The 27,820-nt window shown below is 40.5% G+C and overlaps 2 protein-coding genes, 1 long non-coding RNA gene and 1 other non-coding gene across 4 annotated transcripts; 2 read left to right on the plus strand and 2 right to left on the minus strand.

The window, feature by feature from the left end:
• Positions 1-10,490: 10,490 nt before the first annotated feature.
• Positions 10,491-11,143, plus strand: LOC139196694 (uncharacterized). The gene is made up of 3 exons (XR_011581790.1): positions 10,491-10,656; positions 10,740-10,837; positions 11,013-11,143. It is a non-coding gene; the product is annotated as an uncharacterized lncRNA (long non-coding RNA).
• A 5,086-nt stretch (positions 11,144-16,229) lies between these two features.
• Positions 16,230-20,725, plus strand: LOC103424409 (uncharacterized). Its single transcript, XM_008362491.4, has 3 exons — positions 16,230-16,422; positions 16,771-16,890; positions 17,467-20,725. The coding sequence occupies exon 3, from the start codon at positions 17,536-17,538 to the stop codon at positions 20,530-20,532; it is 2,997 nt and encodes a 998-aa protein (XP_008360713.2). The 5' UTR covers positions 16,230-16,422; positions 16,771-16,890; positions 17,467-17,535; the 3' UTR covers positions 20,533-20,725.
• Positions 20,726-21,563: 838 nt separating this feature from the next.
• TRNAT-UGU (transfer RNA threonine (anticodon UGU)) lies at positions 21,564-21,635 on the minus strand. The gene has a single exon. It is a non-coding gene; the product is annotated as a tRNA-Thr (tRNA).
• A 1,785-nt stretch (positions 21,636-23,420) lies between these two features.
• On the minus strand, positions 23,421-26,197 carry LOC114825653 (ubiquitin-conjugating enzyme E2-23 kDa-like). The gene is made up of 6 exons (XM_029104682.2): positions 25,906-26,197; positions 25,718-25,797; positions 25,082-25,196; positions 24,881-24,933; positions 24,590-24,718; positions 23,421-23,757 (listed from the first exon to the last, which is right to left on the minus strand). Exons 1-6 carry the CDS (start codon positions 25,947-25,949, stop codon positions 23,627-23,629), a joined length of 552 nt encoding a protein of 183 aa, XP_028960515.1. The 5' UTR covers positions 25,950-26,197; the 3' UTR covers positions 23,421-23,626.
• Between the last annotated feature and the right edge of the window lie 1,623 nt (positions 26,198-27,820).

Consider the following 27,820-nt stretch of genomic DNA (forward strand, 5'->3'; position numbering starts at 1 on the left):
CTTGAAGTGTTTTCTAGAAGTAACGCGTGTTGTGTATTTTTTTCAAAAAGCACTTGCATTTTTCTAAAAAAAAATGAATGCACTTCAAATAAGCGTTGTTTTTTAGTAGAAGTGCTTTTTAAAGGAACAAGTCCATGATCTATCGTTTGTCTTCACATGTCAAAGGAAGAATTTCACATGCTTTAAAATGTAGACCACTATTCCACACCTAGTTGGCTGCATGCCTTATAATATGCTACACTCATTGGATCCCACTTAGTAAAACAAACTCGATGTGAATAATGTGACCCTCAAAAAACACCTAGGTGTTCCTTTTGAGGGATCCTTTTGTTCCCACTTCTCGCACAAAGCTTGAACCTATATATAAATATATGTGTGTGTTACTCATTGACAAACAACTTAACATATAAAATGGAATAATACTTGGCTGCTGAAAATTCAGCAGCCACTCCTATTTTTATCCAATAAGATTTGAATTCGTGTCTAAATAATTGAAATTGTAAACACAAACTAGACACATGTTTCAATTTAATTAGACAAAAACAGGAATGACTACTAAAAATTCATCAGCCAAATATTGTTCTATAAACCAGAGGAAAGCCATACTTCCAAGTATATGATGATATAATAAAGGTTTTGTCAGTCTAGCTACCCAACCATTGGAATAGTATTATATCCCTCTCTCTTTCAGAAAACTTTTAATGTGTTCACAAGCTGTCTACAAATGTGGGCAAATGTGATTGGACTCATGGGGTACTGCAGTTGTGGATTTGTGTTCAACCCCATTTCAAAGTTTAAAACTGTCCAAACTTTAATATGTAATATTATTATTATTTTTCTTAGGGAGAGTGATGCAATCTAAGCCATTGATTGCATGGAGAATAATGAGTTGGAACAGATCATGGTTCTCCATTCGTGTGTGGTGGTAATGGTATCACATGGAACCATGTGCTCTCAAGTAGAGCAGCAAAAGAGTGTTTTGGACTGAAGTTGAAAGAGCCAAATCCACTATGATTTTAAGTCAACTGACAAGTCTTTTAATCCGTGGTTAAACATGTTTATATTAATACATTATTAACGATTTTATGGGAAATTTGGTGTAAATTAATTGTCACATCCCGGCCCGGGTCCATCACATTTTGGGCTCGTTCCATCATCGTAACACGATATTGTCCGTTTTGGGCTTATCATTCCCTCACGGTTTTATTTTTGGAAACTCACGAGCAACTTCCCAGTGAGTCACCCATCCTGGGAGTGCTCTGGCCTCCTTCTTGCTTAACTTCGGAGTTCCTACGGAACCCGAAGCCAGTGAGCTCCCAAAAGGCCTCGTGCTAGGTAGGGATGAGAATATACATTTAAGGATCACTCCCCTAGGCGATGTGGGATGTTACAATCCACCCCCCATAAGAGCCCGACGTCCTCGTCGGCACACTTCCGGCCAGGGATTGGCTCTGATACCATTAGTCACATCCCGGCTTGGGTCTACCACATCCATGGCCCGTTCCACCACCATAGCACGATATTGTCCACTTTGGGCTTACCATTCCCTCACGATTTTGTTTTTGGGAACTCACGATTTTGTTTTTGGCCTCTTTCTCGCTTAACTTTGGAGTTCCTATGGAACCCGAAGCCAGTGAGCTTCCAAAAGGTCCCGTGCTAGGTAGGAATGAGAATATACATTTAAGGATCACTCACATGGGTGATATGGGATGTTACAATCCACCCTTCTTAAGGGCCCAACGTCTTCGTCGGCACACTTCAGGTCAGGGATTGGCTCTAATACCATTTGTCACATCCCAGGCTCGTTCCACCACCGTAACACGATATTGTCTGCTTTGGGATTATCATTCCCTCACGGTTTTGTTTTTGAGAACTCACGAACAACTTCCCAATGGATCACCCATCCTGGGAGTGCTCTGGCCTCCTTCTCGCTTAACTTCGGAGTTCCTACGGAACCCGAAGCTAATGAGCTCTCAAACGGCCTCGTGCTAGGTAGGGATGAGAATATGCATTTAAGGATCATTCCTCTGAGCGATGTGAGATGTTACAATCCACCCCCCTTAGGGGCCCGACGTCCTCGTAGGCACACTCCGAAGTTAAGCGAGAAGGAGGCCAGAGCATACGCCAGGATGGGTGACCCAGTAAGAAGTTGCTCGTGAGTTCCCAAAAATAAAACCATGAGGGAATGGTAAGCCCAAAGCGGACAATATTGTGCTACGGTGGTAGAGCGGGCCCGTGATGTGGTGAACCCGGGCCGGGATGTGACAAATGGTATCAGAGCCAATCCCTGGCCAAAAGTGTGCCGACGAGGACGTCGAGCCCCTAAGTGGGGTGGATTGTGACATCCCACATCGTCCAGGGGAGTGATATTTAAGTGTATATTCTCATCCCTACCTAGCACGAGGCCTTTTGGGAGCTCACTGGCTTTAGATTCCATCGGAATTCCGAAGTTAAGCGAGTTCGCGCGAGAGCATTCCTATGATGGGTGATCCACTGGGAAATTCTTGTGTGAGTTCCTAAAAACAAAGCTGTGAGGGCGTGGTCAGGACCCAAAGTGGACAATATAGTGCTACAGTGGAGTCGAGCCTGCGATGCGGTGGGGGCCCAGGCCGGGATGTGACAAATGGTATCAAAGTCAATCCCTGGCCGGAAGTGTGCCGACGAGGACGTCGGGCCCCTAAGGGGGGTGGATTGTGACATCCCACATCACCTAGGGGAGTGATCCTTAAATGTATATTCCCATCTCTACCTAGCACAAGGCCTTTTGGGAGCTCACTAGCTTTGGATTCCGTAGGAACTCCGAAGTTAAGTGAGAAGAAGGCCAGAGCACTCCCAGGATGGGTGACCCACTGGGAAGTTGCTCGTGAGCTCCCAAAAATAAAATCGTGAGGAAATGGTAAGCCTAAAGCGGACAATATTGTGCTATGGTGGTGGAACGGGCCCGGGATATGGTGGACCCGGGTCAGGATGTGACTAATGGTATTAGAGCCAATCCCTGACCGGAAGTGTGCCGACGAGGACGTCGGGCCCTTAAGAGGGGTGGATTGTAACATCCCACATCGCCTAGGGAAGTAATCCTTAAATGTATATTCTCATCCCTACCTAGCACGAGGCATTTTGGGAGCTCACTAGCTTCGGGTTCCGTAGGAACTCCGAAGTTAAGCGAGAAAGATGCCAGAGCACTCCCAGGATAGGTGACCCACTGGGAAGTTGCTCGCAAGTTTCCAAAAACAAAACCGTAAGGGAATGGTAAGCCCAAAACGGACAATATCGTGCTACAATGGTGGAACGGACCCGGGATGTGGTGGACCAGGGCCGGGATGTGACAAATGGTATCAGAGCCAATCCCTGGCCGGAAGTGTGTTGACGAGGACGTTGGGCCCCTAAGGGGGGTGGATTGTGACATCCCACATCGCCTAGGGGAGTGATCCTTAAATGTATATTCCCATCCCTACCTAGCACAAGGCATTTTGGGAGCTTACTAGCTTCGAGTTCCGTAGGAACTCTGAAGTTAAGTGAGAAGGAGGCCAAATCACTCCTAGGATGGGTGACCCACTGGGAAGTTGCTCGTGAGTTCCCAAAAATAAAACCGTGAGGGAATGATAATCTCAAAGCAGACAATATCGTGTTACGGTGGTGGAACGAGCTTGGGATGTGATGAACCCGGGCCGAGATGTGACAAATGGTATCAGAGCTAATCGTTGATCGGAAGTGTGCCGACGAGGACGTCGGGCCCTTAAAGAGGGTGGATTGTAACATCCCACATCGCCCAAGGGAGTGATCCTTAAATGTATATTCCTATCCCTACCTAGTACGAGGCCTTTTGGGAGCTCACTGGCTTCGGGTTCCATAGGAACTCCGAAGTTAAGCGAGAAGGAGGCCAGAGCACTCCCAGGATGGGTGACCTACTGGGAAGTTGCTCGTGAGTTACCAAAAACAAAACCGTGAAGGAATGGTAAGCTCAAAGCCGACAATATCGTGCTACGGTGGTGGAACGGGCCAGGGATGTGATGGATCCGAGCCGGGATGTGATATTAATAGTTTCTTTTTTTTTAAAAAAGAAGATTAGCCTGTGGCTTTGATATGACAGTCTACTCTTCTGGGGATTGGAAGACTCATAAAGGCATTCCAGCCTACCCTTGACCACTATCATGTAATTCACGCGTGCCAGAAATCAAAACCAAGACATGCACTTATTTTAGCTTGAAAATTATTACCAAAAGATTTGTAGTGTGTATTGTAAATGGAAGTAAAAGACGTGAATGCTATCTATAAAAAAGAAGCACTTCAATTTTCATATGCAATTACCTCCCAACTTCAATTTTCAGGGATTGTGAGCGCAGAGTAAATGAATCAATTACCTTCAAAAAAAAAAACAAACTATGCAAATTGATATATGTGTTTTCACTCAACACTTGCTAAATCAAAGTCAATCTTAGACACCAACAAAACTTTTATTGTAACAGTTTTGAACATTTCTCATTTCCTTTAATAATCTCTACTAATTAATAAAACACTCATTGTCAACCAAAATCCTATGAAGTTACCAGTTTAATCCTCTAAAACATAACATGAATAAGAAATATGGGGTAGAAATGTAATTTCATACAACCAAATTTTGTTGTTTTTTTTCAAAGCATCACCTACATGTAATCCTAACATATCTCTTTCTCACACACACATAAAGTGTGTGCTCTCTGCTAGTAATAATAATAATCAAAGGAAAGTAGTTCATTGGCCTCCCTTTCCCCCGTGACCCAAACAACAAACTCTAACTAAAACTCCTCCAAACGTCGGCCTCTTACGGCCAAATATGTGACGGAGGCACTTTAATTGGGTCATGGCTGGTGTATATCCGGTTGCAGAGAGTCGGGGTTTGTGCACCCTGCTTTGTAGTTGTGGAGATGAGTCGATAATGATTTCCTTCTCGGCTTAGTTGTATTTTGTGTTCATGTTTGTGTATGTCTGTGCCGCCTTGCGGTTTGTGTGGCCTGGCATATTTGCCATAGCTTTGTGTGTTCCTAGGTTTTGGGTGTGCCACCACTGATCTATTGTGGCAAATCTAAACCGATGGTTCTTGTGTTGCTTTGCTCATTTTGGTTGCCATATAGGGGTTAATTAAGTTCCTTGTTGTGCATGCATTCTCTCCGGACTAAGGATTTGGTCACTAAAGAAGATGTCCTCAGTTGGCACCCTTCTTATAATTGTATTGTAATCGTATTTTTTGTATCAACAAAAATTATCATTATCGCTTCTCCAACTGTTTGGGGAAAAAAAAGGCAAGTAGCTTTTTTCTTCGTATTTAACAAATTTCTTCAACCGTTTGGAGAAAAAGAAAAAAAGAAAAAAAAAACCACAGTACATTACAAATCAAACAAAAATTGCACCCATTTTCTCTTCGCTGGAACCGAAACAATAATCAAGATTTACCATTTGAATCAAAACCCAAGATTTGGTCTATTCTTGTACTATAAAGTTGGCCATATGACATACTATTCCAAATCAGACAATCTAGCACACACCACAAATCAAAGGAAGGACATATTTTGGAACTATGTGCATGTGCTTGCAGATGTACAATTGCACCCGACATTGATAACGATAATGATATAGATCTTTATCAAATTAGCAATAAAATCAAACCCCTTTCTTTATTTTTGGTAAAAAAAACCTAACCCTAATCTTCTTTTGTTCAAATGAAGGCTCATATGCATATATTGCTACATTTACTGGTTGTAAAAATATAACTTTGCCCAAGCTATTAGGGTTAGCCCAGTAATGAGGGCTTGAGCCTAATTTTATAGACATGTAGTCAATTGCTATTACTCTGGTTAAGTAGACTGACCGGTTGAATCAGACTAGAATTTTGAGACTCAAACTCTCTAACAGAAAATAAAATAATATTGCCTTTTTTGGCAATTGTTATCGATATTTTGAACAAAAATTCGAAATAACCACTTATATACATCAAACATAAGTTTTTCCTCTTCTTTTTTTGGACAAACATTAACTTTCTATCCTATCCAAACGTCATTTCTCTCACACTTTTCTTTTTCCTCTTCTTCTTGAATTTCCTTAGTTTTGATTGCATATATGTAGATCTTAAAATTAGTTATAGAGTTGGCTTGGATTCACAAATAATCATAAATCAGGCCAAACAAGTGGCCTTTTTTAGGCTCACAATATGCTAGCAATAATGTGGTTCAAATTTGCCTTTGATAAGTGTTGATGCACAAAATCAGCGAAGACTTTGGTACAACAGAAAGTGTCAGGTTTTGTGACCTTCGCTTGGTTGCTTCGGTCATTAGTGAGGATAAGTACGTAAATGAATAGAGACAGAGAAGCAAACACAGGATGTACGTGGTTCACCCAGATTGGCTACGTCCACGGAGTAGAGGAGTTCTTATTAGTAGTGAAGGGCTTACACAAGTACAAAGGATCAAGCTCTCAATTTAGTGAGTTCTTGTGAATGATTTAACACAAAATGGCATTAGGCCATATTGTGGGGGAATGACCCCTATTTATAGAAAAACTTGTAGCTTTGTCACATTGACATGTGTCATGTTATGATTGGTTCTTGATGTCGACACGTGCTGCGCTCTGATTGGCTTCTAATCTTGACACGTGTCGAGTAGTGATTGGCCTCCTGGTCGGAGGGGAACTCTTCTGGGTCCTTGACAGTATAGCGTTGGCCGGTGCTCGATAGTTTCGGGATTGGTCAAGTATGGTACAAACAGTGCTCCCCTAAGTTCCCGAGTGAGGGAAACTCCTCGGTTGGGGACTTGCAAGATCCAATCCCTTGAGTAATCACGAAACTTCTAAGTACCGAAGTGTGGTCTGATCTTCATCTGCCCTTCTCTGGAAGTACCTTTCCTCCATCCGGGAATGGTGTATTTAGCTGATGTTGACGCACAAGGTAATGTATCAATTTCACTTGAAGCTTAGTTGTAGTTTCGGGCTTAGTCAAGTGTGATACAAACCCTATAGTAGGAGTCCCCCAAGTCGCCGAGCTAGGAGATCTGCCAAAAGAGGTGACAGACAAGGTAAGCAGTCAAACTTCCAAGTAAGCAACCCAGGATCAGAGGTTTGACTTCGGCTTCCGGTTGATTGTTCTCCTTCTCCTTGTCTCTCATTCAACTGCCAGGATAAGGAGAAGCAAATGGATAAGAGATGATATGAGATACTTTTGCTTTTGAAGAAGTAACTTTCCACAGGCTTATTCTTGAACTGTGCTGGAGGGTTTTCTGGTGCCCTTCAGAGTATAAGGCCGACTCAAAAATTTGAGGGTCAAAACAAGTCCATCAAATCTAGAGTACGTTCGACCTTGATGATATGGGATACTTTTGCTGTTGACGGAATAATGAATGTGGTATGGAAATGTGTCGTGCTGTAGTGATCTGTTTCAGCTCACCGTTGAACCTTCTGCTTCAATCTTTTGCATGGCAGAAGTGGTGTGCAACCTTTGCATTTAAATGGTCCTTCAGAACATTCCTTCATAGTGACTCATCCATGCTTGGCAGCTTCAGTGTAAAGAGCCAATATCTGATCAACTGTCATGAGGTATTTGCCGGTGGAATTCGTGACCTTGACAGCAGTTGAGGATGAGTACTCGAGAGCAATGCTAAGTAAGCAACCAGGCAAAGGCTCCAGGCAGTCAGTTCCAAATTGGAGGTTTGATTTCAGGTTCCGACTGACTGCTCTCTTTCTCCTTGTCCTGCAGGTGTGGACAAGGACAAAGACAAAGATAGGGAGAAAGCATGATATGGGATACTCTTGCTTTCGACCCTGATGATATGAGATACTCTTGTTCTTGGTGTGGCTTATTTGCTGAGGTATTATCGGGGGGAAATAAAGCTGAGTATTTTGAGAGGTTATGTTGAGGGTGCCTTTTCGAATGCGAGAAAGGGTTGAGCATTTTTGCAGGTTTGCCTGTCCGTTGAGGAGGGAGGTCAATGTATATAGGGATTTCCCAATAACAAGTAGTAATGATATTCCTTTACCCTTCTTGGTCACAGCAATGTAGTGGGAGCTGCCAGCTTCACGTGTTTTAATTTTGTCATAGCACTTTGAAAAAGTGGTATGTGGTATCTGGAAAGCTGATGTTACGTGTGAAGATTACAGACAAGATTTATCTAAGGAAATCTGGCTCTTGAAGTTCTGAGAGTTGTGTCTCTTCGGTTTTCGAACAAGCAATCCCGTCGAGGATCTGACTCTCGAGATTCGGAAAGCGGTGCTACTCCGGTTTTTGAGAAAGTAATTATGTTAGGAGTCTTTTCTCGAATGTGAGTAAAGGTTGGACGTTCTTGCCAACCTGTCTTGCCGCAAAACACGGAGGTCGACACACATAGGGACTTTCCAGTTGTCAAGCAGTGGTGCTGTTCCTTTACCCTTATGGGTAATAGTAGGGTAGCTGGAACTTCGAAATTCTCGTGCCTAAACTTTGTCAGAGATCTTTGATAAAGTTATATGTGGTACCCGAGGAGTTGATGGTGCATATGGAGAGCGGTGATTGAACAGTAAGATTCACGTGCTTTCTACTTCACCAGAAATCTTCGACAGAGTGCCCGTAATTTCCGCAAAGCTGATTGCGCATGTGACAGGTGCTGACGAGGCTGAAAAAGCAGGTGCTTCTTCGATTTCTGAGATCGGCCCTCGTGGTCTCTGAGCAGCCCAGCTTTTGAGAAAGCAAACGCCTCTTCGATTTCTGAGATCGGCCCTCGTGGTCTCTGAGCAGCCCAGCTTTTGAGAAAGCAAACGCCTCTTCGATTTCTGAAGCTCCGTCGAGTGCAGATTTTTATAGAGGCTGGCATTAAGTTCCATAACACACTTGAATCTCTACCAGTAGAAGCTCATTTATTGCACTTCTAAGATCTTGATTTGTCTGACCTCTTCCCTCTTCCCTCTTCAACACATTTGAAAATGTCTGGACCCTCCGACCGTCGTTTTGACTTGAACCTTGGAGAAGAGACAGCCACGCCTTCTCCAGACAACATATGGCGCCCATCCTTCATATCCCCTACTGGTCCTCTTACCGTTGGGGATTCTGTGATGAAGAATGATATGACCGCTGCAGTGGTGGCCAGGAACCTTCTCACTCCCAAAGATAACAGACTACTTTCCAAACGGTCTGATGAGTTGGCTGTTAAGGACTCTCTGGTTCTTAGTGTTCAGTGTGCAGGTTCTGTGTCTAATATGGCCCAACGCCTATTTGCTAGAACCCGCCAAGTTGAATCATTGGCTGCTGAAGTGATGAGTCTCAAATAGGAGATTAGAGGGCTCAAGCATGAGAATAAGCAGTTGCACCGGCTCGCCCATGACTATGCTACAAACATGAAGAGGAAGCTTGACCAGATGAAGGAATCTGATGGTAAGGTTTTACTTGATCATCAGCGGTTTGTGGGTTTGTTCCAAAGGCATTTATTGCCTTCGTCCTCTGGGGCTGTACCTGGTAATGAAGCTTCAAATGATGAACCTCCAATGCCTCCTCCTTCTGGGGTTTTGTCAAGTACTGAGGCTCCGGATAACCACCCTCCGGTGCTTTCTCTTTCTGGGGCTCTACCGACTGCTGAGACTTCCCCTAAGCAACCTTTGTGAAGGCTCCCTTTTGTTTGTTTATTTTGACTCATGTATATGTACATATTTGTGGCTTATCGAAAATATTAATAAATAAGCTTTGCTTCATTTCAATATATTGTGTTAAATACACCAAAGCCTTCTTCATAAAGTTCTTTGAATTTTTGCTTTTGTTGAAACCTGTATTGTTGAAGCTTTGTGAGTGAAGCATGTAGTTTGAGGTAGTGTTCCCTTAATTTCCCGAGTGAGGAAAACTTCTCGGTTGGAGACTTGAAAAATCCAAGTCACTGAGTGGTTGTGAGACTGCCGAGTATTAAGGTGCAGTAGCATATGGTGGGAGTCCCCCAAGTCTTCAGGCGAAGAGAGTTGCCGAATGAGGTGTCTCGCTTGTTACTAATTTGTCAGAGTAACGAATCCTTGTTTCGATGTCACACATTCGCATATGCCTTATCTAAAAATATTTCCAACTTTTGTGTGTTTGATGCTGCATGCTATTGACTAGACAAGATTAAGTGCAATTAGTAGCTTTTCTCTCTTTTTCATCTTTTCTTTGGTGGAATTGCTTTTCGTTTCCACTAATCAGCCTGAGTGGATGCAAGATAACACCATTCTCTATAGCTCAGATCGCAAAGTCGTCTTCATGAAAGTTGTTCCTTATCTTGTGAACTACAACATCTCCAAATTTGAGATCCATCGGAGTAGTACAACTCCAGAAATTCAGGTATGATGAGTAACTGTTCATCAATTTTCTGTTAACCCGTCAGACTTGTTGTGAGCTTCTAAACTCCATTTTGTCTTGTTCATCTCAACATACTTTCTTCATCGAAGTTGTTCCTCACCTTGTCAGCTACAACATATCCAAATTTGAGATCCATCGGAGTAGTACAAATCCAGAAATTCAGGTATGATGAGTGACTGTTCATCATTTTTCTGTCAACCTGTCAGACTTGTTGTGAGCTTCGAAACTCCATTTTCTCTTGCTCAGATCAACATACTTTCTTCATCGAAGTTGTTCCTTAACTTGTGAACTACAACATATCCAAAATTGAGATCCCTCGGAGCTGTATAACTCAAGAAATGCAGGTATGATGAATGACTGGTTATGATTTTTCTGTCAACCCGTCAGATTTGTTGTGAGCTTTGAAACTCTATTTTCTCTTGCTCAGATCAGCATGCTTTCTTCATTGAAGTTGTTCCTCAGCTTGTGAACTACAACATATCCAAATTTGAGATCCCTCGGAGCTGTATAACTCAAGAAATTCAGGTATGATGAATGACTGGTTATTATTTTTCTGTCAACCCGTCAGATTTGTTGTGAGCTTCGAAACTCCATTTTCTATTGTTCAGATCAGCATGCTTTCTTCATTGAAGTTGTTCCTCATCGTCTCTTTCATAACATATCAAAAATTCAGAATTAACTAATGGTTAAATATTTCCAGATCTTCGAAACATCACAGCAGCTTCGAAATCTGCAAGAATCCGACTGTCATGTTTGGAGCTTCAACACTTTAATTTTCGTCGCTCAAACAGAAATGGTTCCTTCTTGAAAGTTGTTCATATGCTCAAAAACTATAGGTTATCCAAAATTCAGCTCCATTGGAGAAGAGCAGAGGTTGCAGAAATTTGATAGATGAAAGGAGGCGGAAGAGGGAGAGAGAGAAAAAGTCTCTTGGGTTGGATTTCTATTTTGGGGCAGATTCCAAGTTTTGTAGCACCTTCATTATTGATGAATTGCTTGTACTTTTGTCCATTATGAAACTTGGGACTTTGGCTTGTTGTTGGATCTATTATAATATGTTTGGGAACATATATAAGTGAATAAATAAGAAGGAAAATTTTGGGCCCTTGTGGGTGTAAAACAAAAAATGTTTATGTTTACCCAAGTGTTTTTGTACAAGTTCAAGGGCATCTTGGGTTTTGTGAACAAAATTTGTTTATTTGGAGCAAGGTTTTGTGTTGAAGCTTTGTAGGTTAAGCTTTTTTAGGTGAAGCTTTGTAGGTGAAGCTTTTTTAGGTGAAGCTTTGTAGGTGAAGCTTTTTTAAGTGAAGCTTTTCGGAGGTGAAGTTTTTTTTTGGTGAAGCTTTTTTAGGTGAAGCTTTTTGGGTGAAACTTTTTGGATGAAGCTTTTTGGGTGAAGTTTTGGAGGTGAAGCTTTTCGGGTGAAGCTTTTTGGATGAAGCTGTTTAGGTGAAGCTTTGTGGGTGAAGCTTTTTTAGGTGAAGCTGTTTGGGTGAAGCTTTTTGGAGGTGAAGTTTTTTTTTTGGGTGAAGCTTTTTTAGGTGAAGCTTTTTGGGTGAAACTTTTTGGATGAAGCTTTTTGGGTGAAGTTTTGGAGGTGAAGCTTTTCGGGTGAAGCTTTTTGGATGAAGCTGTTTAGGTGAAGCTTTGGAGGTGAAGCTTTTCGGGTGAAGCTTTTTGGATGAAGCTGTTTAGGTGAAGCTTTGTGGGTGAAGCTTTTTGGAGGTGAAGTTTTTTTTTTGGGTGAAGCTTTTTTAGGTGAAGCTTTTTGGGTGAAACTTTTTGGATGAAGCTTTTTGGGTGAAGTTTTGGAGGTGAAGCTTTTCGGGTGAAGCTTTTTTAATGAAGCTGTTTTTTTTTTTTTTTTTTTTTTTTTTTTTTGGCGCTTGACACGGTCTTCATTTGCTTGTTTTGTAGTGACTGTGGAAGACGGATTGCTTTCTGATTGAGAAGGGTTCCGGCATCGCTTTGCACCATCTTCCTGTGGGTAATATAGGAACTTCCTTATGTTTTGATCATGCATGTAGTGATAGAATTTGTTTCTTCTTATTGTAGATGTCAGAGCCTGGAAGTTCTAGTGATGAGGGCTCTTCTAGCTTTAGCTCTAAGTCTGAGTCTGCAATGTCGGAGTCTTCAGGGTCTTTGTTAGAGTCCTGTACTAGAGAAACATTGGATGATCTTCCCAACCGTCGAACTTTAGCTATTGCTAGTTCTTCCTCCATGGCGTTGGGTGAGGGGGTTTCTCCTGATATGTCTTTGCCTCGGCGGAGGCATGGTTATAAGCCTGCGCCATCACCTCAGAGTAAGTCTTCCAAGTATTGGCATTGATCATGTATTTAAAGAAACAATCACGTAGGCCTGCCGTGAAGGCTTTGAGGGCAGTCTTGTCGTCTGCCTCGGCACACCGGGAGTATTCATGGCTGAAGCGGCCAACATACATACGTAATGACTCGTCTGGCTTCTGGCGGATAGTGTACAGGTCATCTGCAGAGTGCAAGCGATCGGTTTGGAAAATGTGTTGGGAAACAAATAGTTTCCTCAATTCCTCAAATGAGTCTACCGTCTCAGGTGTAAGACGACAATACCAATTTAGAGCTCCGCCAGAGAGGGTGGAGGGGAAGAGAAGACATCGCTCTTCGTCGGTGTGCATCCGGTATGCCATGGTGGACTCAAAGAGGTTAAGGTGCTCAATCGGGTCCTCTTTTCCAATATAAAGTTGCAAGCCAAGCTTCTACTTTGTCTTTGCTTGAAGGGGGGTGTTGAGGATCCTCCTTGTAAGAGGGCCAGGCCTGGGTTGGTTCCAGTCAGGTATTTCAGCCTGACGTTCAGCCTTCAACTTGTTTACTTCCTCAAGAAGTTGTAGGACAAGGGGGTCCTGAGCGGAGTTATGTGCCACTGGAGCTTTCTTTCGTAAATCTCCATCTCCTCTTGGAATTAGGAAAGTTTGATCAAGGGCATGTGATTTTTCCCTGGACTCGCTGTACTGGCTTCCAGGGTATGTCTGTCGGAACACCTCTGAGTCCCCTGTACCCTCATGTCTCTCTAGGACTTGTTGCCCCTTCCCCAAGTTGGTGGCCGGCTCGGGCCGTGGCAGGGGACCGAGTCTCTCAGAAATCCTTGGGTCATTGATCTTTGAGCTTATATGGATGGAATTCTCTCGACGTTGCTTCAGGAAATCCCGACAATCGCGAAAGACGGCTTTCGATCCTTCTGCCCCTTCAGCAAAGAGGTGTCTCCCTCCGCTTCTCATGGTTCGGGTCGAAGCAACTGGGTTAAGAGAAGCCTCATGTTGATTATCAAATCGAGGGGTAATTTGTTCCCTATCAGGGATATCTATGTCGAATGCATGTGACCCTCCATGTTGGAGGGCACCCAGTTGATGGTTGACTTCCACGGGGGCAACAAGCTCGCGTGTCTGAGCTTGCCTAGCTTCGTGAAGTGTCTCGAAGAGCTTCTCATATTGCTCCTGGAGGACCTCATTCCTCATTGCTATCTTGTTGTTCTGAGCTTCCAAGTCATCGACTTTAGCTTGAAGAAGAACTCGTTTTCCTTCATTCTTTCGTTGTTTCGCACTATGTGCAAGGGGGGTGTCATTCTGTGTGCTGTGGCTTCCTTCGCTTCCCATGCTGGAGAGGGATGCCTGATCAAAAGAAAGTGTACGAATGATAGAAACCAGCTTGACACAGCTGAAGAGAGTAGGAATAAGTGTCGTTTCCCATAGACGGCGCCAAATGTTGATGCACAAAATCAGCGAAGACTTTGGTACAACAGAAAGTGTCAGGTTTTGTGACTTTCGCTTGGTTGCTTCCGTCACTAGTGAGGATAAGTACGTAAATGAATAGAGACAGAGAAGCAAACACAGGATGTACGTGGTTCACCCAGATTAGCTACGTCCACGGAGTAGAGGAGTTCTTATTAGTAGTGAAGGGCTTACACAAGTACAAAGGATCAAGCTCTCAATTTAGTGAGTTCTTGTGAATGATTTAACACAAAATGGCATTAGGCCATATTGTGGGGGAATGACCCCTATTTATAGAAAAACTTGTAGCTTTGTCACATTGACATGTGTCATGTTATGATTGGTTCTTGATGTCGACACGTGCTGCGCTCTGATTGGCTTCTAATCTTGACACGTGTCGAGTAGTGATTGGCCTCCTGGTCGGAGGGGAACTCTTCTGGGTCCTTGACAGTATAGCGTTGGCCGGTGCTCGGTAGTTTCGGGATTGGTCAAGTATGGTACAAACAATAAGAATCAAATCTAAGACTTCTCATTTACAAGTGAATATAAATACCCCTAAACCATAACAGGTGACCTTTTATTATTTCAAAATATCATCGGGAATTGTTATTAGCATTCCAAAATTCTCATTTAGCACTACAAACTTTCTATATTTAGAAAGAAAAATACACTTGTAAGGAGTGCCAAATGAGATTTTTGAAATGTCAATAATAGTTCTCATATCATCCATATTAAATTCTTTTAAGTGACTCTAAAGTACATTATGCTAAGACATGGGCTGGAGATGTGTGTTTTAAGGGGATTTCATGCGTCCGGGGAGGTATTGGAGGTGGAGTCTAATTCAAAAGGATTGGTTCAAATGTTAAATAAGGAGATTCAATCTGATGTGTTGATGGAGGTCTATTTAGTTGATATTTGGAATATGATGCAGTCATTCCAATCGATGAAGTTTATCTTTACCCTTCGACAATGCAATCTTGCAACCCATACGGTGACGACGTACGTTCTTAAGCATGGAGGGAGTTATGGTTGGAATGAGTTAGGACCTGAATTTTTGTTTAATGTTCTAGCAGAAGATGCAAATGTTTCTATTCGTATTTAATTATTAGTACAATTCTGTCCTTTATCAAAAAAAAAAACATTATTTCAAAATATCATCCACATCGAAAGTATTTTAGCTTTACTTATTGCATTTTATTTCTTTTAGAATCATATAGTATTGTTCTACATTTTCTTATTATTTTCTTTTTCCACACATCACTTTTTGGTTATGCTAAATCTTCTTGATACATTCAATTACTTCATTATAACAACTATTGTATAATTAGTTTGAGTTAATTATGTTTTTATGAGCTTACTATTTGGTCAGTTGACTGGTTTTACATTAGTGAAAAAATTATACGTACTTAACAGAACAAGTTAAGTGTTAACAAACAAATTTATAAAAGCCTCATTCGAGTTCATCAACGCTAAAAAAATTAGGGTTTTGGTTGTAAAATTAAGAGAGTGTCTCTTAACCCATGAATTTCACAACTAAAATCTCTTCGAATCAAATCAACTTCCGCCAAATGTCCAAGACTCATAGTGCCATCTGAAACCTTAAACATAAAAACATATAAACAGTATTTCAATCTTGTTGCAAAAGCATGTAAATAGTCTAAAATTAGCTTGTTCTCGGTCAAATGACCTGATTTTATAATAGTGGCAAGATCAAAACTAACGGAACAATTTAATTGTTAACGAACAAAATAACCAAATCTTATCCACTTTCATGCTAATCAAAGCTCTTTCAATTTGGTGCGTTAAATACTGAGATTTTAAACTGTAAAACCTTAACAGTATTTTAGAAACTCATCGAGTATAGTTTTACAACTAAAATATCTTTGAATTAAATTGACTTGAGTCAAGCGTCCAGACACTAGATCCCATATCAAAACCTTGAAAAAAAATAAAAAAATCCTATACAATTTTAAACATCTAAATAGAGAAATTCATACAAAGGTTGTCTAAAAAAAAAAAAACCTTTTAAAACGAAAAGCTACAAATGTGAATCCGAAACCCCAAAACAGAGTGGATTTCTCTGATAAAATTTTCACAGCAAGAAAACGGGGGAGCATGGAGCCTACCATGCATATCTCATCAGATCTCTTCTTCTGGGCCCCATATCTTTTCCTCACTCCAACGGTGTTCATTCCCTTCAGACCACTTCCTCAGTACCTCAGACACCCAGTGACTTTTAGAGAGAGAAACAAAACTAGAGAGAGAGAGAGTTTAGTTAGGCATTGAAAGGAGCGAGTCGAACAGTTGCAGAGTCAGAAGAAAGAACGAAAGGCTCTCAGATTTTTCAATTTTTTTTTAAATCTTCGAAGAGGTAAAACCAAACCCAATACCCAGCATTCATTTTTCTTATGAAAATTTTCACTTTGTTCTTAACTTCAAATTTTTGGGATGAAAATTTGAAAAAAATGGTGTGTCTGGAAATGGTATATATCTTAAGTGTCAATTATTTCAATCCCACGGTCACAGTGATTGCATTTTGTCAAAACTTTCTCTTCCGAGTGAAAAGTCTTGACCTTTGGCCTAAAGATACTTTCCCTTTCCATGTTTTGGCCTTTTGGGCAATTATATATTTCCATGTTTCAGTCTTCCTTTCTCTCTCTACGCCTCTGCTTTCTCTCTCTACACCACTGGTTTAAACTTCATTGTGTATATTTTTCAGAGATTTGGGTTGCTCAAATTTGGACTTTTTTGGGGTCCTCATTCATTTCAGCCAACTGGGTTCTTCGATTTGAGGACAAAAGATGGATTCTTTGCCTCCTTGTTCTAGATTTGAATCATGGTAAGTGTTCATATCTGAATTTTTAAGTTTTATCATTTTCTATTGATTTCTGTGTTATTCTTTTTTGTATTTAAGTGTTGCATTGGATCTGTATTGCTTCAAAATACCATCTTTTTTCAGTGTTGTTAAAATTTCGTTTCTTCGATTTCAGTAAGTGGGTTTGTTTCAAATTTCAAATGGGTTGTTTGGAAGCATAAATTTAAAATTTGTCTAAGTTTTCGGCTGCCATTATTTTTCTTGTGTGCCTATATATTTTTGGAATCCATTGGAGCTATATATCCTCTACTGTATCGCTTGAATGTGTTTCTTGTGTTTTTCTCTCTTGGTTCCGAACACGAACAACGTTGTTTTGCTGTGTTAAGGCATATATACTGCTATCCTAGTCCTTTTCCTAGTTGTTTGAAGAGTGAACTTTGGTAGTTCCATTTGTCTGTTGCTGTCGAATATCGGAATACGTATACTGTTCTTATAGTGTTCTAGGATGCTTTTCTTAGTTTCTCGACTGCTAAACCCGATTAATTTGGAAAGATGGATTTGGAATTCTACAACTGATTGAAGATGTGCCTTCCATTTCAGAGTGGTGTTTTACATCTTATGCGACTGCGCTCAATGTGAGTCATTGGGAAAGTGGGAAAGTTTGTGGTTATGGATATGGGAGATGATAGCTCCAGGTTCTGTTCCTTACCGGCTACAACTTCGAGGAATATTTCAACCTCATCTTCGGCATTCTTTTCAGCAAATCAGTCGCCTTTCTTTTCCCCAAGATCGCCTTCTTGTCAACTATCTGAATCAACGAGGTCCGATGCTCCATGTGACAGCATGGTTTTAAGTACAGACCCCCTTAGTTCCAGCTCTGGAATTCCAGACCTTGAATCTCTATCAAACATCAGATATAAATTGGCAAACTTATCACCGGCCCCAGCTGCATCAGTTTCAGGCGATTTTGAGAAGTTTGATCGCGTGTCTTCCTCAACAGCCATTTCTAACAGTATTCTATCTTGTCAGAGCCATGCCCGGGCATATGATTATTCTGGGCAAAAAGAGAGGCAGAGAAAGCATGGGAGAAACTATGGAGCCTCATATACAACAGGTCCAGCTTCAATGACATCTAACAGACTGAGGAGCTGTGATATTTTCATAGGTTTGCATGGCCGTAAACCTTCTTTGCTGAGGTTTGCTAATTGGCTCCGAGTTGAGTTGGAAGTTCAGGGGATGAGTTGCTTTGTATCTGATAGAGCTCGATGTAGGAACTCCTGCAAACATGGAATTGTTGAGAGGGCCATGGATGTTTCTTCTTTTGGGATTGTCATCTTAACAAGGAAGTCATTCCGAAATCCATACACCATCGAGGAACTGCGATTTTTCGCTAGCAAGAAGAACTTGGTCCCAATATTCTATGATTTGAGTCCAGGTGATTGCCTTGTCAGGGATATCGTTGAGAAGAGAGGAGAGCTGTGGGAAAAACATGGGGGAGAATTATGGATTTTGTATGGAGGGCTTGAGAAGGAGTGGAAAGAAGCTCTTCATAGCCTCTCTCGGGTGGATGAGTGGAAATTGGAGGCTCAGGATGGTAACTGGAGAGATTGTATATTAAGGGCTGTCACATTATTAGCAATTAGATTAGGGAGGAGAAGTGTTGTAGATCGGTTAAAGAAGTGGAGAGAGGTGGTGGATAAAGAGGAGTTCCCTTTCCCTCGAAATGAGAACTTCGTTGGCAGGAAGAAGGAACTGTCTGAGCTGGAATTCATACTTTTTGGCAATGTCAGTGGAGACGCAGAAAGAGATTATTTTGAGCTTAAGGCTAGGCCTAGACGAAAGAACTTGACAATTGGGTGGGGTAGGAGCAGTTCATTTGACGAAAGGCGAAGGGAACGAAAACTGGAGAGTGGAAGCAGAAAGGGAAAAGAACCAGTTGTGTGGAAGGAATCAGAGAAAGAGATTGAGTTGCAAAGCACAGAAAATCCTCAAAGACAATCAAAGCCAAAAAGTGGTGGAAGATATTCAAGGAGGAAAAGATCAATGAAGGTTGTGTATGGAAAGGGGATTGCTTGTGTGTCTGGGGACTCGGGAATTGGCAAGACGGAACTTCTTCTCGAATTTGCTTACAGACATCACCAGAGGTACAAGATGGTTTTATGGATAGGAGGGGAGAGTAGGTATATTAGGCAAAACTATTTGAATCTCTGGTCATTTCTAGAAGTTGATGTAGGGGTTGAAAATTGCTTTGACAAAAACAGAATCAAAAGCTTTGAAGAACAGGAAGATGCAGCCATAGCTAGAGTACGCAGAGAACTCATGAGAAACATGCCATTTTTGGTAGTGATTGATAACTTAGAAAGTGAAAAGGATTGGTGGGATCATAAACTTGTAATGGATCTTCTTCCCCGTTTTGGCGGTGATACACACATAATAATATCCACATGCCTTCCTTCTGTGATGAATTTGGAGCCCTTGAAACTCTCATTCTTATCCGGGGCTGAGGCAATGTCGCTTATGCGGGGTAGTGTAAAAGAATACACAGAAAATGAAGAATTGGATGCTTTACGGGCTATTGAGGAGAAAGTGGGACGCTCCACCTTGGGACTTTCTATTGTAGGTGCAATATTGTCCGAGCTGCCCATACTTCCAAGTAAGCTGTTGGAGACAACTAGTAGAATGCCCTTAAAAGAATTTTCATGGAGTTGCAGGGAGACTAATTCGTTGAGGCGGCATACTTTCCTTCTGCAACTCTTCGAGGTGTGTTTTTCAATTTTTGATCATGCAGATGGTCCAAGGAGCTTGGCAACGAGAATGGTCCAGGCAAGTACTTGGTTTGCACCGGCCGCAATTCCAGTTTCTTTGTTGGCCCAAGCTGCTCACAAAATACCAGAAAAGCATCAAGGGACGTGGTTATGGAGAAAGCTGATGAATTCTCTAACTTGTGGCTTTACTTCATCATACACCAAAAAATCAGAAGCAGATGCGACTTCCCTGTTGTTAAGGTTTAACATTGCTAGAAGCAGCACCAAACAAGACCATATCCATTTCCATGAACTCGTCAAGCTTTATGCTCGCATGAGAGTAGTGACCAGAGTTGCACAAGCGATGGTTCAAGCTGTCATCACTCATGGATCGATATCTCAACACTCGGAACATATCTGGGCAGCCTGTTTCTTGATATTTGGATTCAGCCATGACCCTGCAGTCGTTGAACTTAAGGTGTCGGACCTGCTGTACCTTGTCAAGGAAGTGGTGTTGCCTCTTGCCATCCGGACCTTCATAACATTCTCTCGTTGCAATGCTGCCCTAGAACTCCTCCGCCTATGCACCAACGCCCTGGAAGCAGCAGACCAAGCGTTCGTAACCCCAGTCGAGAAGTGGCTCGATAAATCTCTTTGTTGGAGGCCGATCCAGACTAATGCTCAGCTGAATCCTTACCTTTGGCAGGAGCTCGCGCTATCAAGAGCCACAGTGCTGGAAACTAGGGCAAAGCTGATGCTAAGAGGGGGACAATTCGACATAGCAGATGATCTAATTAGGAAGGCGCTTTTTATCAGAACTTCAATTTGTGGTGAAGATCACCAAGACACCGTAGCTGCTCGTGAAACTCTTGGCAAAATCACCAGGCTTCTTGCAAATGTTCGTATTCATACTTCACCATAGATCCCATAGTTTTTTGGAAGCAGATTTTATTGTAGCATTTATACAGAGTCTGAAATAAAACAGTTGCATACCCCATTCCCATAGAAAGAGATTCCATATTGTAAGTAAAAACTGCAACGCACCTTCGGAGTTTTTCACGGATTGTTGGATGATGACTTGCTGGAAACACTCATCTCCATTTTACTCAGGTCAATCGCTATTCTTTTACGGTGTTGCTATACGGAATTCGTGGGTAACTCCAGTTCGTTAAGGCCGTGTTCTCGTTCCTTCGCACTAAGTTCGACCCTCCACATTAATTAGAGTAATTTAGAAGCGACAAGTTTTAGATTATGAAAGGATGCAATATAGTTGTATCTGACCATACTTGTCTTTCGCTGCTCTTATCATTAGTGTTGCGTTACTTCATTATAAAAACAAAATGGTTCAAAGCGACGCAGATCGTTTACATTTACGTCTCAAGTTTCGTAATTGAATCTCTCTTCCATATGTCGTTTGTATCCAACTTGCAACTTTTTTTCCACCTTAAGTTTCCGACTTTAACAAAATAATGAGTGTTATTTCCGCTCTCAAAACAGTCAGGAAAAATTGGAATCGTAAGGACAAGAATTTAGTTCATATATTTGTCGGTGAACAATTAGTTTATTTTTTGTCGAAACAGAAATAAATGGTCTGGCAATATGTAAGAAACGAACAATTTTTGTCAAAGGCTGACACTATAATATCCTATCTGTATTTTTATTTTTACTTTTACTTTTTTCTGGATGAGACAAGTTATGCGTAGTTGTCAGCAATCCATCCGTCCATCACCTGCATCTTCTCAGTCAGAGCGTATGATTGACTGCTACAAGTGGGACCCGGTTCGAAAGTGTACTTTTTACGTAACAGTTTTGACGTGACACCTTCTTCTGCACTTTCCTCCAAAACATTATAATCTGGAAAATTTAAGGAGAAAATAAGAATATCAACAACAATGATTTTAATAATAAATAAAAAATTTAATTAAAAATAAAGAACGGAAAAGAGGAAAAAATTGCCCTCACGCAGGATCGAACTACGGACCTTCAGTTTACAAGACTGACGCTCTACCACTGAGCTATAAGGGCTAATCGGTTGTATGAGGGTCATTTTCAATATTAAATGTTAAATTTGATCTAATGTCACAGGGGCATTGTGTTTTTGCCTCACATTATAGTTGAAAATTTTTTAGGGAAGGAAGGGTGTAATTAATCGACCTACTTTTTTTGTATGTATGTTATACAAAACTGATTTGTTTTTTATTGCCTTCGTCGATACAGTTTTTCTCTTCAACTTCTCTCTTATGTTTAGTTTTTAAATTGATAGAATTTCACGGATTTAGTAGACTTTCACATATTCATAAAACTTTAGACTTTTAATGATATATGTTTGTAGGAAAGAAATGAGTTAAATGACAAACTTTTGCACAATTCTAGAGAGTGCAATGCTAGAATCCTGTGGATTGTCATAGAATTTTTAATTACCAATTTATTATTAAGTATTATTATTTTTTTAATTTTCATTATTGAAATGGTGATCATGACCATGACAAAGTGGTCTTATGAGGTGCTGGTGGCAACGATGGTGCTGATTGTGGTGGCGGGGTGATGCTCGAGTGGTAGAGGAGTAGGGATGGGGGCAGTGGCGATGGTCGTGGTAGAGGTGGCGGTCATGGTGATGATGTTTTAGTTGGGCGTCATAGTAGGCGTGTTGATGATGCTCATCGAAATGATTACGGTGGGAGTGGTGGCTGTGGGGTTGGAAGAGATGGTCATAGGGTAGGGTGGTGGTGTAAGTCGTGATAATGATAGTCATTGCATTATGGTAGGTGGTGGAGTATATTAACATAGAATTGAAAAAAATGAAATCCTAAAAGAAAAGTTGGATTTGCTTTGACAAAAAACACTCAAAGTCCATAGAATCCATTGCTTTTTAAAATAAAATCCTTTAAAGCAAGTGAATTTTGAAAACACCTGAATTTTTGTAGACTCGTAAAAAATCATAAATGAATACCACAAGATTTCTATAGACTTTTTAGAAGTCATAAAAAATCTTTGTTCAATACATGGTGACTTTTGTTGACTCCTTAAAAGTCTATATTGAATACACTTAGATTTGAGAGTCAAGTAAAATCCATCAAACTCTATATACAATACACCCTTAGTCGAGATTAGAGGAGTTCACTCACTCCATTTCATGGAAATTAGAATGGAATTAAATTAGCTCCTCAATAGATGAAAAGGAGTTCCTCGTCACAATACTTTGTGACCGAGTCAATGTTTATGATCAGAAATATTCATATTATAAATCACTCTATAAATATCATCTCTGCAACAAATAAATAACATATGAGATTATTTATTCATCTTTTATAAAAACAAACGGTTGGATTTGGCAGCCACTTTGAACCGTCTATTTGCTATAGCTAATTTAACCAAACGACCTTTATTTTCAATTGATTTTTTCACAGATGATATTTACAAAGTGATTTATAATATAAACAATTTCAATCATATGCACGAAATTTTGTGAATCGACCACAAAGTGTTTTTGAAGAGGAACTCCTCAACCTTAAGGAGCCAAGCATTCCTCAACCTAAATTGAATTACCACTAGTCCACAACATTTTCAAGTCCCATGTGTTAAGTTTCTAATTCATCGCTGGAATCTATGTTCATAGTTCAGTGTTCACATCCAACTCACTCTTCATCTAGTGATATTTTTCTTCCGAATATTGGAAGAGCTCCAAGTTCAAATACTCGCCAGATTGATCTAGCGGTACTTTTCTTTCTATTATTGGTGTTTATGCAGAGAATTCAAGCACAAGAGACCAGAACGTACCGGTCGCATATGTATAATGATGCACATGGAGAGTAGAATATAACCCCTTCCACTACCAACAGTAAATGAATATCCAAAACAATAAATCATAGTCGATTAATTTACACAACCTCCACGAACAGCAATGAAACAAGGGCAGGGATTTTTCCACGAGCCCCTAGTTTTTTTTTCGGTTTAATTTCCATTTAGAAGCAGAACATAATGTACAACAGACGATTAATTTGGCCAGCGTTATATACCTACGGATCGGCTTGGCCTGCGACTGCATCATCCCCGGAGTCATACTCATCTTCGCTCAGCTCCTCATCACTTGAATGCTCCTCTGGGGCACCCCCTACGTCTTCTGCCTTTGCATATTTCTCACAATACTCTGTAAATTTCAAAGAATAATCAGCAAAACATCGACAAACAATGATCCTAAACAGAATGATGCGGTGAAATAGGGTCAGGCCATTGGTCCAGTTTACGTAGATGTTGAAAGCAGTGATACTATGAATTATATTTGGGGCTGCGACCTCATCACCCTCTGTACTGACAGAATTGAATTACAATTTTCCCAAAATCTTTCCAATGCATTTTCCTATTAGGCGTAGTTATGGATTGTACCCTTAATCCCTTGGGGAAACTCCTCTAATCCATTTAACTGTAACTATAGAATGGACGGTAATGTCTGATTTCCAAAGTAGAAAATACATGTGAGGCATAGCAGTTTCAAAAGCCTACACTTAATATAGCTAAACTTTACTAGTTGCACATGACTTAATATTCAAAGGAATTGAAAGCTTCGGACAAAGTACTAGCGGTGTCATTTGACATCTGGAGTCGTTAAAAAGCTAGATTATAAGGCCACCCACCCCCCAAGCCTTGAACTTCACATTGATTTGGAACTCAAGTAGACCTTGAAGCCTCAAATCTTTTCCACCTAATTCGACTACCAAGAGTTAAATTTCATAACACTTTATACCAATTTAAATGTTCAACTAAACCAACAACAAAAACTATATATTTAAAGATCACAGGTTCAGGACCTTCAAACACTTTCTCAAATACTGTCGGGTTAAGATTTCAAAATTCTATGGCTCCTACAGCAAGGCAGTATACGTGAACAATGAAAAGAAGACTAAAAGGAAGTTCAAGTATGTCAGGAAACCCATATAAGATACAACCAATATATACTCAATTTACAAAAGCTGCATTACTACCTTTTACTCTTTGATCATAAGCAGTGCGATCGCGCATCATCAAAGCAGCAGCCTCTCCATTCAATGGATCCGATGGGTTGGGATACAAAAGAAGTTGAGGCAGAAACACTTCAAACACATTAACCAGGTCTGAACATAGTTAAGAAAGAAAAGAGGTAAATCCTCGTCTCGTCAAGGTAGCAAAACTAGTTATAAAAGTATAACTACATGGTACAAATAAAAGTAAAATGTCTTGGTCTCCAGATAAACTGTATCAATTTTACAGGTACAAGAAAACATGTATAGGCCTACCAAACATGGGGCTCCAAGTTTGGTTGATAACATCTAAACAAACTGATCCCGACCTGGAACTCAAAAAAGCACCATTAGCCAGACTTAAGTACAAGCTTTGCACTATGTTCAAGTTTTACAAACAATTCCGTAATTTACAAGAAAGTAAAATACAACTAAAACAAAGCCAAAGTACTGAATTTTAAGCATCTTCCCACTCACATTTCATCAACATTTGGGTGGTAAATTTTGTTGACAAAGCCGATAGAAGGAGATTTGTAAGGATAAGCATCCGGTAACTCCACCCTTATCCTCCAGACACCTCCTTGATACGGACCTGCCACATTCCGTTCAAAAAGGGGAAAAAGAAAAGAAAAAATCCCACCTTTCATTCAATATCCATATTACCGAGAAGCAAAAGTACATATAAACTCCTTCCTGTTAAAGAAAAACACTAAACAATAATCTTGCAGCCCACTAATGCACAGCAGTAAAGCGAAATCTATGTCGAAAATGCACAAGCAATAAAGTGAAATCTATGTCGAAATTCTAAAATCACATCCTAATCTAAATTGATACAATTTTAAAATCACCTTAATCCATGGCCAAATCACAAATTCAGATAATTTTAAGTAAATTCCTACCACTATAATAATTCAGAGATAACATAAAAAAATAGAGATAAATCCAAAACCCAGAAAAACTTGCACATGATCAAAACAAAAGAACACATCTTTATATAAAATGGATAAAACCCACCAAAAATATCACCAAAATTAGCTGAAATTTAAGTAAGAAAACACAAAGATTAAAAAAAAACGAAATAAAAAAACCATGTTATGGGTTCGAATGATTTACTCTCTTTGGGGCCTTTGAAATCCACATAAAACTCTTGCATGCCGTCATTGATCATCTCCACCTTGTAATCACTCATCATCCTGGTTCATACCAACCAAAACAAAATAGAACAAACGAGAAATTAAATAATCAAAATTAGAAAAAAAATAAAAAAGTAAAAATATTTATACAAATAAGAGAAATTATACAGTTTCATCAAATCCATCTCACGGCGTTTGCTTGGGGAAGACATTTTTTGTGGTTCAGTCGGGCTTTTTGGGGTGAGAGAGAGAGAGAGAGAGAGAGAGAGAGAGAGGCTGGAGAGACTTTGAGAGCTTTCTGCAACAAAAAGAAATAAATTCGGACAAAAGTTGAGAGAGATACGACTGAAATATATATAGGTGTTCAGAAAAGTCGGCTACTGTGCAGTGATGGTCCGGTAAATTTCCTGAGTTACTGCTAGATTTCCAAAGGCCCACAGTAGGTTCCAGAACTAAAGTAAAAAAGAAAAGGAAAAGAAAAGGAAAAGAAAAGAGGACAGAGAGAGTAATTACAGGGGCATGCGGTAAACTCCTCTTTTGACAAAGTGGTCAAATACTAAGTACAATTTCTCTTTTCTTTTTGCTTAAATAGTAATTTCAAGATTCATTACATTTTTCTTAGATTTTTATTTCCTTTTCCTTTTTGGAGTTGTGCTAGGGATAACCGTCTGGCCCGCGAATGTAGGTAATTTGTGGACGGTTTTTCTATCACTCATGCGCGTGTGATCGTTTGTTAATAATGTGTTTAACTTTGTTAATTCATTCATTTGTATAAATTGAATGTGTATCACCTAATAATGCTATGAGATTTTCTATTCTATTACAATAACAAAGCGAATTTCAATAATTACTATAAACTTGCAGATGCAAAATTTAATAAGGGTTTGTGGTTTTTGAATTCATTGGAGGCGTGGAATGTTGACCACTTTAGTTCTTTTCAAAAATAATTTATGCTAAAATTCCGAATTTTTCAAGGTTTGCTTGTAGAGCTGATTTTCAATTAATCTGAATGTAAACTACCTCAAAATTTTTTTTTGAGAAAAAAATTGTCAAGGACCATTTAAATTGATAGAGATGTGCGCAAATACCACAAAAATTAAAATCTTGCTATTTTGCCATTTATATTAATCCTCGTTAAAAATTTCATCATTTATCTTATCTTTTTTTTTCCTTTAAATACTACATTTCTTGTTATACATCACATCACTTATTGCTTCACTTTAAATCTAGGCCATTGAGGTAAAAGGTAGAAAAATTTATAGGTATGCATGTGTACAATATGATAGTGGTGGTACTCACCCAAGTTTAGGTGTCACGTCCCGGCCCGGGCTCCCACCACATTCCAGGCTCGATTCCATCGTAGCACAATATTGTCCGCTTTGGGCCCCGACCACGCCTTCATAGTTTAGTTTTTGGGAACTTACACGAGAATTTCCCAATGGGTCACCTATCGTGGGATTGCTCTCGCGCGAACTCACTTAACTTTGGAGTTTCAATGGAACCCGAAGCCAGTGAGCTCCCAAAATGCCTAATGCTAGGTAGAGATGAGAATATACATATAAAGCTTACAGGATCCACTCCCCTAGGCGATGTGGGATGTTACAATCCACCTCCCTTAGAGGCCCGACGTCCTCGTCGGCACACTTCCGGCTAGGGATTGGCTCTGATACCAAATTGTTACATCCCGGCCTAGGCCGCCACCACATCCCGGGCTCGATTCCACCGTAGCACGATATTGTCCGCTTTGGGCCCCGACCACGCCCTCATGGTTTTGTTTCTGGAAACTCACGCGAGAACTTCCCAATGGGTCACCCATCATGGGATTGCTCTCGCGCGAACTCGCTTAACTTCGGAGTTCCGATGGAAGCCGAAGCCAATGAGCTCCCAAAAAGCCTCGTGCTAGGTAGAGATGGGAATATACATATAAGGCTTACAAGATCCACTCCCCTGGGCCATGTGAGATGTTACATTAGGCTTTAAATCTTGATGCATAAAAATTTAACTAGACATGTAACCATTATCTAGTCTACACTAGATTACATGCATAAGGTGGGAGTGGCATATAATCCAAGCCACCCATTTG

The sequence above is a fragment of the Malus domestica genome, chromosome 06, assembly GCF_042453785.1.
Source record: "Malus domestica chromosome 06, GDT2T_hap1".
Lineage (NCBI taxonomy): Eukaryota > Viridiplantae > Streptophyta > Magnoliopsida > Rosales > Rosaceae > Malus > Malus domestica.

Coding starts and splice junctions, on each gene's coding strand:
- LOC103424409 (XM_008362491.4), top strand. CDS start 17,536: ATGGATATGGGAGATGATAGCTCCAGGTTCTGTTCCTTACCGGCTACA.
- LOC114825653 (XM_029104682.2), bottom strand. CDS start 25,949: ATGTCTTCCCCAAGCAAACGCCGTGAGATGGATTTGATGAAACT. Junction 25,197..25,717: donor TTTCAAAGGCCCCAAAGAGA/GTAAATCATTCG, acceptor GGAATGTGGCAG/GTCCGTATCAAGGAGGTGTC. Junction 24,719..24,880: donor AACTTGGAGCCCCATGTTTG/GTAGGCCTATAC, acceptor AACTATGTTCAG/ACCTGGTTAATGTGTTTGAA.